Source organism: Protopterus annectens, chromosome 2.part0, assembly GCF_019279795.1.
Source record: "Protopterus annectens isolate FY-2018-M chromosome 2.part0, PAN1.0, whole genome shotgun sequence".
Taxonomy (NCBI): domain Eukaryota; kingdom Metazoa; phylum Chordata; order Ceratodontiformes; family Protopteridae; genus Protopterus; species Protopterus annectens.
The window spans coordinates 1540512003-1540533176 of record NC_056728.1 but is presented as its reverse complement, the minus strand read 5'-3'; the positions used below and the strand labels follow the sequence as shown (position 1 = coordinate 1540533176).

General features: G+C 42.1%; 1 protein-coding gene across 2 annotated transcripts in view; it reads left to right on the top strand.

Moving 5' to 3' along the window:
- INTU (inturned planar cell polarity protein) overlaps positions 1–21174 on the top strand; it is a 1478455-nt gene that overhangs the window by 759765 nt on the left and 697516 nt on the right. For both annotated transcript variants that reach the window (XM_044061672.1, XM_044061671.1), the window contains exon 6: positions 2752–2841. In XM_044061672.1, coding sequence (XP_043917607.1) covers positions 2752–2841 — 90 coding nt within the window. The remainder of the gene's footprint in view (positions 1–2751; positions 2842–21174) is intronic.

The window sequence follows — 21174 nt, the reverse complement described above, 5'->3', positions numbered from 1 at the left end:
ATGCCCTACGCAGACCGTCTCAAAAAACTCCAGCTTTACTCCGTCACATATCGCCTACAAAGAGGTGATCTCTGCCTAACATCCAAAGCTATGTCAAACCCAGAGCTTTTGGACATGCTCCACTTAAAGAAATCCCAATCCCTCCAAGCTACATGCTCTAGAGACCTGAACCTTGTCACCACAATAAACAGAACATGCCGGAGGGATAGTTTCCTGTCCCAGACACATCCCATACTCTGGAATAAACTACCTATCTATATCAAACCAAGCTCTTCATTAGCACTCTTCAAGAAAATTCTTGATGATTGGATGGGAAATAGGAAATTCACCCCGGGGATCACCTCTGTGGCTCTGCTCGACAGTGGCACAGAAAAATAATTTTCTTGGGTAGCAAAAGCCAGGGTACCTTTTTGGCTGGGTTTGTATAGGCCCCAGGGCCGATAGCCTAGTACCTACCTATGAACCTATATAGACCCAAGTACAATACAGTATCAGCAGTCCATCTGCATGTTGTGAGTGTAGAACCCACAGCCTCATGCATCAAAAACAAGTATGCTACCTGTTGTGCTACAAACACTACTTTTAAATTGTATAACACAAACAATGACTATTTGTTAAGCAAAACAGTTGCACATTGAAAACAGACTTAGCATGGCCAGTAGTAAACCTGTCTTCCCTTGAAGTTCGCTATTCCTTGAAAATACACCAATGCTCGCTCTTCCTTGAAAATGCACTGAAGCTCACAGTTCTTTGAAGATGCACTGAAAAGCTTACAATACACAGTGGTAGCTGGTGCCATACATCTCAACTGTCCAGATTTTTGCCTCATATTTTTAATCTGCTCCTCTTAAAATTTGTGTTTTTCTGACAAACTACAAAGGATTGAAAGTCACTAAGTGATGTCTTGCATTTTTAGTTTCAGACTTAATATCCTTCAGAAAAATGCAAGCTAACACAAAACCTATTATTCTAACAGCAATTTAAGTTTATAAACACAATATTTTAAATCTGCCCATATTTTTGAGTCTTTGCCCCTGCATTTATTTAAAACTTTGTCCATATTTATTGTGTTAGGAAGTTGAGAGGTATGGTTGGTTTACAGGATTCAAGTTCTTGTCTCCTGTAACCAAGGTACAGTGTTTGAGCCTGAGTAAATTAACTAATCTGCCATCCCTAATTAGAGCATTTTACTTATACACACACACACACACACACACACACACACAAAACAGTTTTGTTGTTTTGTCACGGTAGCGGACAGAAGAAGATGAAAAACTGCCTTACGAAAATGAACTTGCTCAGTGAACAGTAGAAGCAGGCAGCAGGAACCCTGTATGTTTAAATTCCGCACTTGGATGTGGAAAGGAAGAAGCAAGCAACAGCAGGTGTGCGTGTCAACACACATTGCATACAGAGGGCTTTTCTTCTTAAAGAAGAGAATCCTTAAAGAGGACATTTAATTTTTTATTTTTTTTTTTTTAGTAAATGGGTAAATGTTGTGGCAGCCCTCCTGGCTAGCGGCCTCCTTCCCAGCCAGCAGGACATAGATGACTGCCTAGGTTGCCTAATGCTGGGTCCAGCTTTAACAGCACAGTGTGTCATAACTGTTCTTTCAGACTTTGACTGGGGAGCAATGTCTATAGGGATAAATGTGTAGGGTCTTTGGAACAAAAAAGAAAGACATAAACATAAATGAGATGTTGGCATTTACAAATTCTCTCAACTTTCTCAATCATTTGTGGTTCCTGGGACCTCTACATGTGTTTACACATGACATACAAGTGATTTAAAACGTACACAAGCAAGGGGAACCAGAACTTGTCCTCCATATAGATCAGCTTTGGTAGGCTGGGATAGAGCTTTTCAGCATAATTTCTCCCTACAGCATGTTACAATGTTGTTGTTTGTCTTTCGGCAGAACGCCGGTCCGCTAATGATTGCAGATTTTCACGAAAGCTGAGGTGGCAGCTCCTTGAACGAAGGCACGCCCATTTATGCATGTCTTTCTAACACCCACCCAACCACGGGAAGGACATGCAGACTCCACACAGAAGGTACTCCCCACATGTTACATAACAGCACAAAATTGTGTAGCAGTTAAGCTGAGTGGGACCAGAATCATTACTTTGGTACCATATGTTATCCCAAAGGAGGATACTTTGCAGCATATTTGTTGATATCAGAGATGTTTTCCTTGAAGATATTACATAATGAAGAAGGAAAACTGTACAAAAGAGTGGAAACAAGGTTATGACAAGAGTTTTACTTCTGAAATATTTTGCTTTGCTGCGAATATCTGAAAGGAAGTTCAGAATGTTCCACCGTGCAAGTGATGTTTGTGATTGGCACAATTTTGCATTCATCATGTGGATGTTGCATGTCTCTTGGTTATTCATTGTTTATTGTAGTATTTCTTCACCCGACCCATTTAATCATTTATGTTCTTAATCAGAGCTTGGACAAAGTGCTGTGTCTGCACTGAGTTTTGTCACACTAAATAAAAAGTACTAAATAAAAAGTAGTAGTTAATATTTCAGTGATTATAGAGAATTATGTATCTTTTTTGTACAGACCCTAATCACATTTCCTGATTTTTTCTCAAAGTTTTTGGAAGACCCAATGTTTTATTTCATTATGTATTTCTTAAACTAATTTGTTTAAAATGCTTTCAGTGGCTTAACAGCAGCAGATTGAGTAGATCACAGGTATTACATTTTTAAAATAGGCATGTTTTATTTTTCTTTATTCTAGCTCTTCACTTTTTCTGAGTGGGAAGCTGGTTCATGTGGGCTACTGGAAAGAGTCTTCCAATCTGTTAATTATAGGGCTTCCTGCAGAAAGGTAAAGTATGCAATATGTGTTTCTGAATGTGTGCCATTGGCCATCTGAAGTGCATGATCATATAATATACTTTGAAACTTGAATATTATATTTTCACTGAAACTGAATTTAAATTTGGTATGAATGGAGTTTCACAACTTCTGTTACCTTCAGATTTCTTAGTTGGACAGCTTTCACATGAGCTAAATTCCTGAGAATGCAGTGTTACCACCTACCTGTTTATAAATGTATACATCACAAAAATTTCAAAAAATAAATATATAAATAAAATATGAACATTCTTCATCAAGAGCTGTTGACCCACTTGTACTGGATCTGGATTTGGGAACTAATTAAACAGTGATGTAGCTTTCGACCTTGTGTCCATTGTTGTAATTAATTCTTTCTATATTGCACATCTTATAAGCAAATAGATTGTGTCAAAATCTAGGGATGTTATTGTCTCCCTTTGCTCAGCCCTCATTAGGACAGTCATTGAGTATAATGACACCTTTAGCATGTATCTGACCAGATACATGCAAAAACTAAAATGCCCACAGAGATAACTTATTAAAAGGATACAAGGCCTAAGCAATATATTCTACATGGAATGACTTCAAGCCCAGTCACTATATTCGGTATCCTACAGACTGCTAAGAGGTGATGTGCATCTGGCATACACGGCATCTTCCAGCCCAATACTGATGGATTTACTGCACATCAGCAAGTCAAACTGCATTAGAAATACTCTGTCTAGGGATCTAAACCTCTTCAGCAACATCAGCAGAATGGTTGGAGAGGCAGGTTTATCTCACACAAGATACCGTTTGTCTGGAACAGACTCCCCATCCACGTAAAACAAAACTCATCCCTGTCCATATTCAGGTGCAACTTCGATCTATGGATGGGAAGCAGAAAAGTAACCACAAGACTGCCTCCTGTACTACTAATGGTCAGGATCTGTTCCTAAATTCTAAATATGCCTAGGTACGTAATCAGACATTTTCTGTTGAGGTGAATTCATAAATTTTAAATTCAGGTTTTGATAAACATTCTGATTACTTTAAAGGCACTTCTTTCATGAGGACATGCAGAGGAGGTACTATGACAGGCAAGAAAACCTGCTACTAGGAAATCATTTATGGGGAAGAGGAAAAGGTTTTCTAGTTGGTGCCTAGCAAATAAAGGTTTTCTAGTTGATGCCTAGCCAATATGGATTTTTCAAATATTTGTCTTAACTATCTTTTGACCTTAACTATCTTTTGACCTGCCTTATTCCTCTGTCTAGGTACATTTTGTGGCCATGTAAGCATGTCTGCCCATGGATCGTGTACTTACCTCTCGTTTTTTATTGAAGCAGTTTTTGAAGGGAGTTCTACACCTGCATTCTTGTATACAGGTCGCTCATTCTTGGAATCTTAACTTTGCTCTGGAAAAGTTAACCTTGCGTCCGTTTGAACCTATTCATAAAGCAGACTTCAGGTTAATTATATGGAAAACTGTTCTCATTGTTATCCCTCATTCATGCTCAAAGTGGTTTTAGAGTTCAGTTTGAATAACACCATCAATTTCCCAGTTTTCTACACAGATTTTAGGAAGCAGAGAGAAAAGTTTCTACATACTTTGGACATGCATAGGCAGCTTAGGTACAATCTTGACAGAACTAAGTACTTTGGAAAATCAAATCGGCTATTTGTTCTTATGCTGAGACAAAGAAAGAACCACCTTTGTCAAAACAGACTATTTCAAGATGGTTGTCATCTGTTAATGCCTTTTGTCCTTCCCAACATGGTATACCGGTTCCAGGCAGTATGAAGATGCATTCTAGTAGAGCCCTGGCTGTTTGATGACATATTGGAAAGGGTGGACTCGAGGTGGACTCGAAGTGTTATAGAGGCAGCTGTGTGGTCCTTTGTACATACTTTTACAGGAATTAAAATTGATTCTTTGTCTAGATCCAGGGCAGAATTTGCTAGGGTCATTCTCCAAGGGCTGCTAGCGCCATGTATTTCCTCTTTCCAGATTAGCTAGGCTTTGATAATCAGCCCATATAGCCAAATGGGGTACTGCAACCATAGGAATGATGAACATCGGACAGTTGTGTAAGTTGCATTTGCCATAATAGTAGATGCTCAAATGTCACACTGTTACAGTAGATGCACCAGCCCACCATTCCCCTACTAAAGGTATTTGTTATTGTTTGTATCATTTAGAGATTCAGGATGAGTGCACTCCTCTGTTTCTTATCTGCAGGAAAGTCTTGAAGAAAGATTCACTCTGACAGCTGCTTTCCGTCTACAGGACTGGCCAATCAGCAGTCAGAATGAAGGTGTGGGCGTGAGCCAGATCTTTTGGAAGCCAGACGGTGGTTGTGTCCTTGGCAGGGTACAACCCGTATAGCCTAAAGGCTACTGCAGCATTGAGAAATACAAGCATCTGCTGTTATGGGTAAGTGCAGTTTACATGACTGTGCTTTCTGGGTGACTGTTTTCTTTGTTCATTCTGTATCTTCTGTCTCCAAATGCCAAGGAATGAGCAGTATGCTGATGCTGCATACACTATTTCAAAGTGCATTAGCCTTGTGTAGTTGTGAAAAAAAAACAAAGCTACACCCAGATGTAATTATACTAGCTGAAACAGCAAACATAAATTATTGCTGTTGGTGAAAGGTATGGCTGTCGGCTTCTTACCTAGAGAATCTGGGGCAAACCCATAAGGAATCATGGGCTAAAATTCCATATTAGACAATTTTTCCAGTGTTATGAGTATACCTTACTATTAGCTTTTGGCATGGGAACTTCTCTAGTATAGTAAAATTCTGTTGGCTGTTGCCGAAACTGCATGGAAGTCTGATGTTACAATTGTACCAGTCAGGTAGATAGTGACATCAGATGTTTGTGTAGCTCCTAGAGAGCGTTAGAAGAACTGCTGTCATTACTGGGATCTGTGGGTTGTTTTTAACTATATAAATTTTGATATGATTGTAAAGTTGGCAGCTGCAAAGTACTGCTGCAGGAAGTATGCACCATGCGGTTCATTTTGTGATCAAAGGTAGTGACAGCAGTCAGGGGTGTAAACAGTTTTTTTTCCAGTTTGTACTCCAAGATCTGGTACTGCTGCTCACCCCCCATGCATCCATGCTGCCCCCCAAAATTTAGTCTAAGATATCCACAGTCACTATTAACTGGCATTTAGTAGCTGTGATTCACTACAACAAGCCTCATGTATTACATTAAGGTAGCCAGTCTCACAGAGGTCCACTCACACCACACACACAGGTTGCTAAATGCTCTGGTTTTTATACCTTAAAAAAAGCCGCCTGAACCATTCGCAATAAGCAGCCCACAATCCATTCCAAAGGGAAGCCATCTGGGCTGGGCCGTTGGCTGCTCTGGTTTAGGTGCATTTAATAGTAGCCTAAACCACCATTTGCAGGCAGCAGCCCACAATCCAGTCGAGGGGGAGATAGTCTGAGCCATCAACTGTAACAAGTCTCTCTACCACATCAAGGTAGACAGTCATACAGAGGTCCATTCACATAACACATGCCAGCCCCACAAAGGTCCAGTCACACCACCACACACAGGCCATGAAAGGAGAAGAAAGCAGCCACAGAGGTCCAGACACACCTTACACAACCACAGTGGACAGTAACTGCTGCTGGGAGCTGATGACTGCTTTGATTTTGATACCTTAGAAAAGCAGCCCTAACCATTCACAATAATCACCCCACAGTCCAGTCCAAAGGGAAGCCATCTGGGCTGAGCTGTTAACTGCTCTGGTTTTGGTGCATTTAATATCAGCCTGAACCATTCACAGGCAGCAGCCCACAACCCAGTCAACAGGGGGAGACAGCCTAAGCCATTTGCTGCAACAAGTCCCTCTACCACATCAAAGTAGCAAGTCACACAGAGATCTATTCACACCAACCCCACAAAGGTCTATTCACCACCACTCACCAACCCCATAAAGGTCTGTTCACCACCACTCACCAACCCCATAAAGGTCTATTCACCACCACATGACTGCTAACAGCTGTGGTTTTGATACCTCTTAAAAAAGCAGCCTAAACAATTAGCAATAAGCAGCCCACAATCCAGTCCAAAGAGGAGGCCACTATCCACATTATACTGTTAGCAGATGACAGTGTCACCAGCCTTGAGTACCCATCTGCCATCATCCTAATGGTCTGCTGTATCACCTTGGAAAGACATTAAACCGGTGATCATTACACGGATCAAAGTCTTTTATCACCTGTGTAATATCCACATTGATGTCATGTATGTGCACCAAGGACAGCCCACTTAAACGTACATCAGACATGGTGTTTCGTAGCCAAGTCTTAATGCATCGTAAAGCACTGAATGACTGCTCTGCAGAGGAAACCCTCACTGGCACATTTGCCGAATTGTTATTGCCCTGTTTATATTTAGATAAAATGCTGGGATCAACCGCTATAGGTTGAAATAATGGTAGTTGGCAGCTTGTCGCGTGCAACTGCTCTCCATCTGCACACCCATTGGTGAAGCTACTTTTGAAGCTGGGCAGACTGGATATGTCAGTCTTGTATGCATTGTACAATTCTACCACTATCTTATCTTCCAAAGCATGCAGCATGGATGACACCAGACACTGTGGGCTGCATTCTATACGGTGGCTTTATTTTGCCTTTGACATGATCCAGAAGTAGAATGAACATGTTCCTTCAGTAATACTTCTCTGAGTAAGCAGCACCAGTGTTGCTTGTTTGAGTCTGCTTTCCATAGATCCGTGGAACGTTTTCTTCTACCATGACACTGGCTGCCAGCTGTTTGACTTCTTCATGTAACTATGAAAAAGAATTATCAGCATTTGATCTCATTGCTTGAAGACTGTCTGTAACAACCTTTGCATGTCCTCCTATTCCTATGTTGCAGTATTCATAATATGAGGGAGATTCTGACTAGGTGACCCACACATCTAGCCAGTATACCAACAACTTCAGCTACTGTAAGGTATGTGCGATGTTGCATATAGTACAGCCGAGTGTCTGCCACAAAAGTGATGTCTGCATGTACCATCCTCAGAACTTCTCTGCCGCCAGTCTGAACAACAACTTCCAGCCGTCCAGCTATTCAGTTCAGTGCCACATTGGGGAAAATCTTTTACGCTTTTGCTACTGCATGCTTCTTAATGGTTAATGTCATCCAAGAAGGGCAAGTAATAATGAATTGTCAGCATTTGATCTCATTGCTTGAAGACTGTCAGTGGCAACCTTTGCTTCTTCACAAACATGAATCAAGTCAGTCTGTTCCTGCTGCAGGTACAGATGAAATGGCTTATTCATATCAGACAGACTCCATTGTAACAAGGGCTGCAGTGAAATTGAATCTTGTGATAGAGTACAGATGTCTGTCAGCGTCTTTGTCGTACTCTGTGATGACAAGGATAACATATTTATTCTTGAAGCTGCACAGGCAATCAGCCTGACTCATCCACTGGGTGTTGTCATGTGCCTGAAATGAGGTACTTTTGTCTTAATCTTCATTTTCCATAGAAACTGTGTGAAATCCTTGAGGTGGGCTAAATACTCATTCTGACATTTAGTGGATGAATTTAACATTGCACTTATTTTCCTACAGGTGTCAAAGAGTATTTGCCATATCACGCCTTGCACATGAATAACCTATGACAGTGCTGAGCTTGTGCACATTACAGGCAGTGCACACAGTGTGTGGAAACAGGGCTCAAATTCTTGCCTGTGTACCATTAAACTGGCCACACATGTTGCTTATAGATGTGGCCTTGCAATAACTCCTTGTCCACACCCCCTGATTTGAGTCTCTGTAGGAAGGGGTTACCTGAGTCTTTTCCTGTGTTGTCATGCACTTCCACAAATTCAATGAGGTCTTCACGGATTTCTACATTTCCATCACTTCTATGAACATAACTTAGAGCTAGAGTCACTTGCTCCTTATGAGAGATGTCAGTTGTTCCATCAGCAATTAAACTGAAGAAATTTGCTTCTTTAACTTTGCTTAAAAAAATTTTCTCTGGATCTGTAACACGGTAAGATTAATAATTTTATTTTGAATTTGTGCCGATGTGTACAGTGCATTTCACGGATGCTCCCTTAATTGGTTGGGGAATACAGATTCCACTTCTGCCATGCATTCAAGCAGTGCTTTAAAGTTTCCTGTGCAAGTCAGTTTTCCATGGAGTGACAAATTCTGTCTTACACAGAGAAGTATCCTCTGCATGATGCATATCAAGGCATGAACTGTGTGTTCCTGCAACTTCTTGTCTTTTTGTTCAGTGCAGTGATAAGCTGTTTGCAGTTGGCTAGAGCATACTTCTAGAAATGCCTCTGACTTTGCAAGTGCATTTCCATGGTCCTTTGACTTGCTATGTCATTCAAGAATCTTCTAGACCAATCATTCATAGGTGTGGAGACCAACACGCACACTCTAGCTGTGTTGAAGATAAACCATGGACCGCAGAAAGACCCCATCCAAACTGTGTGACTACTGTGCAAACTGGAATTCATGCAGAAGTTGTGGACAGATTCTTCTGTTTTGCTGACTTCTGGAATACCCCATGAAATGTTTAGGGAACTCAAAGCCTTCAGCGGGTAGCCTCTGCATGGTCACGATGGTCTTTTTGTCAAGATAACCACATTTGTACAAACCAATGTCATAATCTTTTATGACCTCATTCATGTTGTTGCAAACGGCAGTGTGGGTATTAGAATGTTTGGAGTTGCACATATCCTGCTGCAGTGCTTGTGTAGTCCACTGTCATGGCACTTGATTGCAGATCATCTTGCTCAAGGTATCGCACCTCCTTTTATCAAATCCCATCTTGGTTTCCACCTCTATTATGGCGATAATGTCATAGGGTGCTACTGGATGTAGCAGAGGCCTCCTTACATTCTGGACTTCCAGATGGAGTCATAGCTACTGATTCTTGACTCAGACTTAGATGGAAGAATGCTGCTTAGACTTTGAGGACCTGCAGCTGATTCTCCAGGAACATCCGGTTGTGCAATTCCTCTCATCTGTACTTTCACTGTATCACAATGACTAAAAAGAAAGGGGAAGGCTAGTCAGAATGATTGCTACAATGTATTAAGAAAAGTGTTGTCAAAAGAGTTTGTAATAAGGCAGTGTGTGTTGATGCATAATCTACACTGCTCTGTAGAATGCCTTATCCAATAGCAAGTTGTCCTTCACCAGCTCTTCCGCTGAATTAGGCACTGATGTTTCTATGACATGCCTAAAACAAATCTTATTACTTCTTAAAATGAAAGGACGTCTGCAGCTTTCCACAGTCTAAAAAAAACTTACCCAATATTGTACTGTGCATCTGAAACCACTGCGGGTACCACAGGATTTTACGACTTTTCAGCTTGCCTGCTGAAAAGAACCCACTTAATATATGCTGCTGCGCAGTACATGAGCTCTGCAGTTCTCCCCTCAAAAAGTGCTGCCAGCATAATACAAAGGCAATGACAAATTATGCATGACATAATCGCAGCAAAGCTGGCAGTAACATGTTTGAAAAATCTTTGGCGCATGTGCACTGAACTCCCATTTAAAGCATCCTTTTTAAATCCATCCAATGACATGTTCAGTTACATAACGTCATGGATGGTAATGGTGATAGTTAAACTGTCTATTATATACCAAGTATGTCATTATTTATCATTGCCTATGAAAGGCAGGTCACAATTGTAAGGCTGAATTTAGAGCCCTGTACATTGTGGTGGTTTACACTTAATGGTCAGTTATGCACAACGGGTTTAAACTTTGCGAGTCAGGAAGGCAGCTAAACCTGATGACAGCTATGCTGCCTCCTCCTGACAAATGCTTTGCCTTCCTCTGCTGTGCATCTTATATTTGTTTTTGTTTCAGTGTAGACTCCATTTTTACAACCAAACACACAATCAGAAATGCACATTTTTTCTGCCTGCTAATGTCAGGGCAGTACAGTGCAAACTTACAGTGTTATGGTGTCCTATTTCGCCTTCATTCTTACTGGTTGGGTTTGGAACCGATCATCGGTTGTGACTCAGCCGTATACTAAACCTCGAAGACTTCCACTTGGCTTGTGGCTGAATCCCTATCCCATCATGCACTGGTGTAGTTCCCCAGATCTCATTTGCTGCTAAACAGATCGGAGGCTGTTCATCTTGGCCATGGCTAAGTGTTGAAAGTTTTTCAAAGAAATTGTTTTTATTCCTAGTTTTTTGTTTATATAGTTAGTTATATAGCTTCTATAGTGAGTTACTTCTCTTTCGGTGTGCGTGTTGTTTACATATATTTAGCCGTTATTGCATTTGTGGCTGGCCGTCGCTCTTTTCTCATCGGGCCTTTCTCTTCCTATCCCGTCTGAACTTCCTAACCCAGGGTTTTGTTAGACTTTTCCGTGGGAGCACTGTTTAAGTTAGAAGTGTGTCCAACTCACTGTTTCTAATCCATCTTCTGAGCTTGTAGCAAAGCTACTTCCTTTTCCCTTCTTTTCCTCTGCAAATCATTAAGGTGTATTGTACTTTTTTGAAAATCTTTAGATGTTTTATTTTAGTATGTGGTGTACATTTACATATATTTATATAACCTCTTAGAGTGTTTGAATTATAGATGCTTAGTGTGGCATTAGTCGTTAGTGTAAAAAGTAGTTGTGCCTTGTTGTCCACTTTGTGTTAATGTCTAAGGATCAGAAGGAAACAAAGTCATTCGGCTTTAAGAGATGCCGGAAATGCTCCCAGAAAATGTCTATAATCGATGGGCATAGTATATGCTTATACTGTCTCAGAGCCATCCACTTGCAAGAGTTGTGTACTTTCTGCCATTCCTTTAGCTCTAGGGTTTACTAGAGAGGAAAAACAAACTGATCGTAAGAGGACTTCTAAAGACTCCTTTTTCTGAAAACTTAGAAGGTCAGAGCACCTCCAGTAAGTCCAAGTCCCTGTTGGCTAAAACTGCCAAACCTGCCAAGAGATCTTCATGTTCTTCTGGCCACTTGGAACCACCATAGAACCACCATAGAAGATAGCAAAGACAACTCCATCAGATTCAAACCCTACTGGATTAGACAAATTAACATCCTCGGCACCACAGAGTTTGGAGCAGAGAGAGACTCAGATACGGAGCCGGTTTGCCTGAATTGCTAAGTCTCCCCTACCCTGCGATAAATGTCCTATGTAGATTGCCTCAAGTCCCTATCCCTGTATTCTGTCTCCTACAGGTTTTTGAGGGGAGCTCTATATCTGGCATACAGGGCATTGTCAGACCACACTCTGGACCTCCTGCATATCCACAAAACAAACAGCACCACAATTACCCATTCTAAAGACTTGAACCGTGCATGTGATCTAAATAGGACCTGCTGTAGAGACAGGTATCTATCCCAGAGACTACCCCATCTATGGAACAGGCTCCCCATCCATGTGAAGCAGAATTCCTCCCTAAGCCAGTTCAAGTGCAGCTTGGACAGTTGGATGGGGAACAGGAAATTCATCCCTTGTTTGGCATCTGTGTCTCTAATGGACACAGGGAAACCTCTAAATGGTTCATCTCCCAGGCCCCATGCTTGTAAAGGTTTCATCTCCCAAACCCCTGCTTACACTTATCAAGGGTATCGGAACTAGTCAGAGATTTGAAATGCATGGCTAGGCTTTTTAGTGACGATCCTCAGTGATTTTCCAGAAAACCACATTTTATGAAGAGTAGACCAGAAATGAGGCAAACATCTGGACATTCTGTGAAAATCTGTACAGTTGAGAGGTATGACACGCACGCAGTCATCCAGCTTCATTCTTGCCCCTGCAGACATGCAATCACACACTTCTACATAAATACATAAACTAACACATGCACACTTCTGAGCTTCATTCTTGTCCCTACAGACATGCACACATACAGAATCACACTGCAAAATCTGTCCATACTTTTTAGGGCATTATCTCATTGTCACATATACATACACCAGATAGCATCAAGTAAGCCCCCCCTGGCAACAGTCACTTGACTTGTGGACATACTCACCAGTTTACCCACACACATCCTCTCTCTCTGTTACACACACACACACACACGCCCATGCCCGCATACATCCAGACTAACAGTGGGGGGGACAAAGGCCCAAAAATAGGGACAGATTTTAAATGCTGCTTTTATAAACTTAGAAAGTTGCCAAAATAGGATTTGTGTTGGTGTGCGTTTTCTGAAGGACATGGAGTCTGAAACTTATTATTTAGTGACTATCCTTAGTAATTAGCCAGAAAACCTGGACATTCTGTGAAAATATGTATAGTTGAGAGGTATGACACATAACACACACACCACACAGCTTCATTCTTGCTGCTACAGACATGCACAAATGCAGACACACATATACATTGCAAAATCTGTCCTGCTACTTTTTAGACCATTCTCCCTCCCTCCCTTTCTCACACCACATACACACACACAACACACACAAATTTCATTCTTACCCCTACACTATAAAATGTCACTACCCTTTAGCCCATTCTGTCTCTCTCCCCCTCTCTGTCACGCGCACACACATACACTTACCTATTCTCTGAAATGAGAACCCAGTAATTAGTCCCAGTCACTCACCTCATAAAGAAATTCCTCAGTCTTGGCTCACTGTCCCTCTGTTCAGTTGCTCATCCGACTCAGCCTGGGTCTGGTTACCAGGCAACACAATGCAAAAAATGCAAGTGACGACAGAAATGCACCTATCGGGTTTTGGAAAACAGGAATTGGCTTATTGTATGGGATGCACAAACAGACAATACCGCCATAAAACATATTAAGGGCCAGATTCCTTGCATTATGAATGAATGGAATGTACCACCATGAAGGATCTAAATGCATCATTGCTAGTTGGGAATTGCAATTGAGATTCGGGAACACCACCTGTCCAGTCCAATGCAGGTACACAGCAGCCAGCAAGAAAGGGAAAACACAACTGACTGCAACTGTATTTAACAGGAATTAAGCAGCCCCCAAATACATCTGCAGGCAATAATAATGAAGTCCAGACAGGTCAGCGGTCCTCGCCTAGTTCTTCATCTTTCTGGAGTTCATTGCATGGCGTAGCAGTAGATAATTCAGTATCCTCATAATGCTCATTACAACAAGCGAGCCACTTTCAGCAGATCAAGATGTTAAAACTAATTATAATCCTGAAAGAAACAGAAATTCACATTTTGGACATCACATTTATCAGTGATATTTAACCAGGAAATATAAGGTAACTAAAATTCCAATAAAAGGTATTTAAAAAGGCAACTTTTGATGATGATGATGATGATGTAATAGTAATAATAATAATAACAGTAATAATGGCATTGATATTTTGTCTTCAGATAACTGGGTGTAAGAATATATCTGGCATGGAGCTATCCGAGATGCAATTGTCTGTGTTGAGTATAGGTATGAAATGTATTCCCACTTTTTCCCTCAGCCCTATAGGACTTTGTTTTAAACTGACTAGAAAATTGCACTTTGTGGAATATTTTAATAAACAAACTGGTTAGGACTATCATATAGTTTTGACTCTGAAAAGTGAAGACATTTTAACAGATTTATTTGGATGAATTTTCAGATTATGACTATACATAGATATAGATATATAATATATACATATATTTATGCATGGATGGGTAATTTAAAAGCAATACTTTTTTGTTAGATACATTAAAATTGATTTTATTCTTTAGTTCAAGAATTATGGTATTAATGCTTTTTCTAGGTTTTTACAAAATGAAATTGCTTGTTTGTATTCAGAATTTAACTAAGATGATTATCCTTGAAAATTTAACTTGGTTAAAAAAAGTGAGGCATAAGATGTCTTTAGTATTTAAGATGAAAAAGGGAACATTTTTAACCACAGTTAAGGGTTATAATGGTTATAATTTTAGAAGTAATAAATTAGGGGTGGTTATCTGTTTGTCAGTCAGGACCAATATTTAATATTATATTACAGCTGTAAAAATGCTGAAGTCTTGGTGGTTGAAGTGTGGAATGGTGCCTCAGTTATGAACATAGACTTTTATAGGACTCCTCCTGTTGCTTCAGAGGACTTGGTGCTCTTCTGTAACATGTGGTTTAAGGTGAGTAGCAGTAGTTGCTGCTAATGGCAGCCTTATTGGGCATTGTTCAGCAAGATGATTTTCTGGCAAGGTAGGAAAATATTTTTCACATTTATTTCCAAACATGGAGACCCGACTATTAAATCTGAAGGATATTTTCCCTGGGGTAACTCTGATTATATTTAAATTGAATGCTGTGCATGGATCTTAATGCAGAATTCAGGGATCAGGGTTTGTAGTGATGAGGGTTTAAGGAAATTTTATGACAGTGATTTATCCGTTAGTAGATATCTAATAGCTTAGAACCAGGTGGCCAGTTTTGCTGATAAAGACCCTGGTGTTTGTTGGGATACAACAAAGTGGAAAGTCTGATTTGTAAATATGTACCAAGTTAGAAATCTGTGAGTCGGGGAGAAATTATGTGCCCACCAGCATGTTTGATGAAGCTATGTCAGAAGAAAGAAAAGATTGTACTGCAAATGAAAAGATTCCGTAACTGTAACTGCAGTAAACTATCATAAATGTATCACTTTAAAGAAGGAATAGGGGGTTGGGACTCAGAGTCGGCAGGCTGAGCCACTTAGGGGGAGGGGTGACCCCTGTCCTAGACATGCACTCCTCTTTGGGTGGACCAGCCTTCCAACTGATGGAGAAGGCTTTCGCTGCTGCTGGCGATTCCGGACTGTCTATACCTCTGCCCTCCTCTGGTACACTGGTTTCACAAGTTGCACCTAGCGGACACTGGATGCAGGGGCCGCAGGACATATTCCCTCAGGAATCCCCTTTTCTGCTGCCTTCTCCAGCTTCTCCTGCTGAGGAGGTCCACTGGAAAAGTTTGTGTAAGAGGAAGCACATGGACTCCACAGAGGAGTCCCTCACCGAAGACACAGATTTCGATGAGGGGGAAGGAATCCCCTCGGTCACCCTCTGAGGTATTCTTTGGTGATATCCTTGAAATCCTGAAACAGAGAGGTGACTGGCAGTCCTCTAATCCGACCTCTGAGGAATCTGTGTTCCTGCAGGCCTTTCGCGCCTGGCCCCCTACCTCCTGGGTTACTCCACCTGCCAATGAACTTGTCTGGCTCATCATGCAGCATGCTTGGAAGGCTCCTGATGCCATCGAAGCTATTCCTCAGAGGCCAGATAAGATCTTGTCCCCTCCTGCTTCGGATCCCCATTGGTCCAAAGGTCTTCCTGTGGATGCTTTGGTGGTGGCGGCCGCAACAAAAAAGGATCTAGCAGAAGAAGAAAACCAGACTGTCCATCCGCCTAGCAAAGAGTACTGGGCCCTGGACAGGGTAGGGAAGCACACCATTGCTTCAGCAACCTTTGCTATCAAGTCCCTGAATTATATGGCACATTTTACCAGGCTTCAGAGGGATCTGGTTTCTGAGCTCTCTGAAACCTTGGCTGGTGCCGTGTCTGATGAGGTCCATGACAAAGTGGCCTCTCAGCTGGCTACCATTGAATCTATATCTAACTCCTCTATGCGATTGATATCTCACACATCAGAAGGAGCAGCGGGTCCAGCTGCGGTCTTGAGATGACACGCCTGGATGCACTTGTGCAACTTCGCGGAACCCTTTAAGTCTTCTTTTCTTAATGTTTGGGCCCAAAGTTAAAAGCACACTGGCCAGATGCGAACAGGATGGTAAGACCCTTTCTGCCGTAGGTGTCCGTTATTCTTCCCCTCAATGTGCTTTCTCCCGAAACCAAAGAGTGGGAAGATATGTTTCAAGAAATCTCAGGGTCCTTTCCGTGACACACAGGCCGAGTTCTCCCCCAGAGGCAGAGGGGGAAACTCACAGGGAAAACGCCCCTATCGGGGCAGAGGGGGTCCGCATAATGAGGGTTCCAGGGATTCTTTCCCTGGCCAATCCTACCAGCGCTCCTGAAGAGTGGCCCAACTCCTTTCTTCTGGAGGTAGTTGGGGGATGTTTCTCCTTGTACCCTTCTGCGTGGCTAACCATTACCACTGATTCTTGGGTATAAAGGATTATAACCAGAGGTTATCATATCCCCTTCGATCTTTGTCCCATCAAAAAATATTCCCGACGTTCCACCCAGTCAAAGGGAAGAAGCAGCACTAGAGATAGAAAAGCTGCTAAGAAAAAGAGTCACACAGATAGTCCCTCCAGACCAGATAGGATCCAAATTCTACTCCAGACTATTTTTGGTGCCAAAGAAAACCGGGGACTGGAGACCAATTTTGGATCTCGGTGTATTGAACAAGTTTGTGAGAGTACAAAAATTCCAGATGGTCACAATTCAGTCTATCCTCCCGCTGTTGGAAAAAGACGATTGGATGTGCTCTATAGATCTTCAAGATGCGTACTACCACATAAAGGTGGACAGGCCATCAAGAAGATTTCTGCGCTTCCGAGCAGCAGCCAGTCACTACCAGTTTAGAGTACTGCCTTTCGGACTCTCTACAGCCCCCAGAGTGTTCACAAAGTGCATGGCAGTTGTCACAGCTCACTTGCGACTTCAAGGATTCCAGGTGTTTCCATACCTAGATGACTGGCTCATTTCCGCCCCCACCAGACATCTACTGGAAAAAGCCCTGGCATACACTCTCCTCATTGCTCAATGGCTAGGCATAACCATAAACTGGCAAAAATCCAATCTCACCCCATCTCAGTCGACAGAATTCATAAGGGTTATCTTGGACACAATAAACTGCAGAGCTGCTATTCCAGAGCACAGAATTCTAAGGGTAAAGCAACAACTACTTCCAATCCTTTCAAAGGAGAAATCCACGGCTCACTCGGTTCTGCAGCTGTTGGGTTCCATGTCAGCCTCCATCTGGCCAGGGTTCACATGAGGCTTCTACAATGGCTACTGCTCACCCAATGGTATCCTTTTCAGCATCCCCTTTCAGCCATGATTCATGTAACCCACAGGTGCAAATAGGATTTAAATTGGTGGATGACACACAGTCTCTCACAATGGGTCTCGTCCCTTCTCCCCCCAGCAACCCAAGGCCACAGTGACCACGGACGCCTCCCTGATGGAGTGGGGGGGGACTATGTCAGGGACAGACAGTCCAAGGCACTTGATCCGAACTGGAGGCCCATCTGCATATAAATGTTCTAGAGCTGAGGGTGGTGCTTCTGGTGTTGCAAGCATTCCATCCCCTGCTGCCGTCTGGAACAATTGTGATTCAGTCAGCCAACATGGTGGTGGTCTGGTACATCAACAAGCAAGGTGGAACCAAATCTTACCCCTTTTGTCGAGAGGCCATGAGGATATGGCAATGGACGATGGCTACCAACCATTTTCTTCTAGCAACGCACATTCCCAGGAGTTCCACCGTGATAGCAGACAGACTCAACAGGTGCATTCTTCAACCTCACGAGTGGTCCCTGAATCCCTTGATAGCGGCGGAGATCTTCCACTGCTGGGGCCGTCATTGCTGTGACCTCTCTGCATCCCCGACCAACTACAAATGCAGCAACTACTTCACCCTGATTCCCCCTCCGGGACAGTCACCCAGGGATGCTCTAATCCACTGTTGGCCCTCGGGTCTTCTTTACGCATTTCCATCATTTCCCCTCATTCCCTAGTTTCTTGAAGAAAGCCCGTCGGTTGAAGGGCAAGGTGATCCTCATAGCACCATAGTGGCTTCAACAGATTTGGTTCCCCTTTCTTTGACCTCGTCTACTAGTTCGACCATGGATTCTCCATCCAACCCCGGAGTTGATCTCACATCCACAGAACCTGATTCATCCCAACTTGAACAGCCTGAAGCTCACGGCTTGGCTACTCCAATTCCCTTGATTGCCAGGCAGAATGATCTTTCTTTACCAGTACATGATATTCTCATTGCTTCTCATAAGTCTTCCACTAGAATTACTTATCTGAGCAAGTGGAAAAGATTTACCTGTTGGCTGAAAGATAAACAAGTAGACCCCTTTTCAGCACCAGTGTCGATAATACTAGACTATTTGGCTGACCTGTTTCAATCGGGCCTATCGGCCTCTACCATTAGAGTTCATTTGGCTGCAGTTTCTAATTTTCATGAGGGTGTCCAAGATTCCTCTCTTATGTCCCATAAATTGTGCAAGACCTTCGTAAAAGGTGTGAATCATCTAAAGCCACCTTTTAGAGAATCTATTCAACCATGAGATTTATCATTAGTTCTACAAGCTCTGACAATTTCCAGACCACAGAATTCTAAGGGTAAAGCAACAACTACTTCCAATCCTTTCAAAGGAAAAATCCACGGCTCACTCGGTTCTACAGCTGTTGGGTGTTATGTTGCTGCGACCTCAAGTATTTGTCATAAAAAAACTTGTTTTTGGTCACCATTACTTCTGCCAGATGTATTTCTGAGCTTCAAGCTTTATGTATCAAGAGTCCATACTTGATTTTTCATAGATATAGAGTGTCTCTGAGAACCAATCCGTCATTTCTGCCTAAAGTGATCTCTGAAATGTCCATTAATCAAGCCATTGAATTGCCAGTTTCTTTCCCAATCATTCAAACAGAGGAGAGTATTGCCTACATACCCTAGATATACACAGGAAAATCCGTTTTTACTTAAACAGGAATAAACCTTTTTGTAAATCTGACCAGTTATTTTTGGCCTTTTCTGGACCTAGATTAGGAGCTGCTGTTGCTAAGGTCACATTAGCTAGATGGTTGAAAGACTGTGTGACCTTTATTTATACACAACGTAATATCTCGTTGCCTACTACCATGAAAGCTCATTCAACAAGGTCGGTGTCAACTTCTGCTGCCTTCCATGCCAGAGCTTCTTTACATGACATCTGTGCAGCTGCAACTTGGGCTACGCCTCATACCTTCATCAATCATTACAAATTGGATTTGGCCTCCAGGGGTAGAGCATCTTTCGGTTCTATGCTGCTCAGGAATGTCCTTCCATGAGAGCCTCCCAGGAATAGAGGTAGTTGGGGACTCTGTCCCATGCGTAAGGAATGAATGAGGATTAACATCATCAGCTAAAGAAGTTATGTCTTACCATAACGTTCCATCTGTATTGTTGATCCTCATTCAGTCAATAAGACCCTCCCTCCTTCCCCCTCCTGTGGTTTCTAGTGGATCTCACCATCCGGTTCTCTTAGGTTATTTGACCAGAGGTAGCCTCTACCTTCTTTGACTTGCAAACTCAATCTGAGGTAACAGGGAGAGAGGGAAGGGGGATTGTGGGTAAGAGTTTAGCTCAAGAGTTTGAAGCTGACGCGAGCTTGGAAAATGGCTGGCTCGGTTCCGAGCTTGGAACCGATACCCGTGCGCAATGACTGAACGAGGATCAACAATACAGATGGAACATTGTGGTAAGACATAACTTCTTTTTTTATGTGGAGTATAGAAACTCCTATTCATAAATTTCCATGTATACAATCTCCAATATAATGAAGAGGAGGTATCATATGTAGATTTCAATAACTTTTTTTGGATTCATCAGATATTTGTTCTCCATTCATCTTTACATAATAATTCCAAAAATCTGAGTCAGACTTGTGTCTTCTCTTAGTATCTTATAGATAGGTGAGGTACTTAATTTTTGTTCATCTGTCTTTTCAAGACACCTAAAAAAAGCTGGATCAAACTAGGTATAGATTCAGTCTATAGGTTGGTTGATACTCTCATTTTGTTTTCTGTAAACTACCGTAATGAGTGTTTAAACAACCAACTGTTTAGGCTATTATCAAAACTACATAAAAGAGAGTTTAGTGGTTTAATACTCTTATTTTCAATAAACTGATGCCAGAATATCAAGTTATTTTCCTTTAATTTTTGCATCGCATTAATGTTGAAAGAATCTAGACAATAGGTATCACAAGGGATAAGAAACTAAGAGTAATGCAACTCAACGCCAGAAGTTTAAACCTCAAGATGCACGCACTCAAAACTCTCCTTAGCATGGAGAACATCGATATCTGTGCAGTAACAGAAACCTGGTTCAAGGCTCCCGAGAGCACCCCAGCACTACCAGGTTATACCTCATACCATGCTTTTCGGCCCCAAAACTTGGACCGAACCACAAAAGGAGGGGGAGTATCAATATTTGTCAAAGATACCCACACCTCCAGGTTGGTGGCACAGCACTAAGCATCAGAGACTATCCATGTGCAACTAACAGTGGGTAAAACTGCCTTCCAGTTTATAGCCTGCTACAGACCACCCTCCCAAACCCAGGAACCCCACTCGGCCTTCCTGAGAACACTGGAAAATATGAAGGTCTCTCCAAACACCATTATATTGGGTGACTTCAACTACCCAAACATAGGCTGGGAGCATTACTC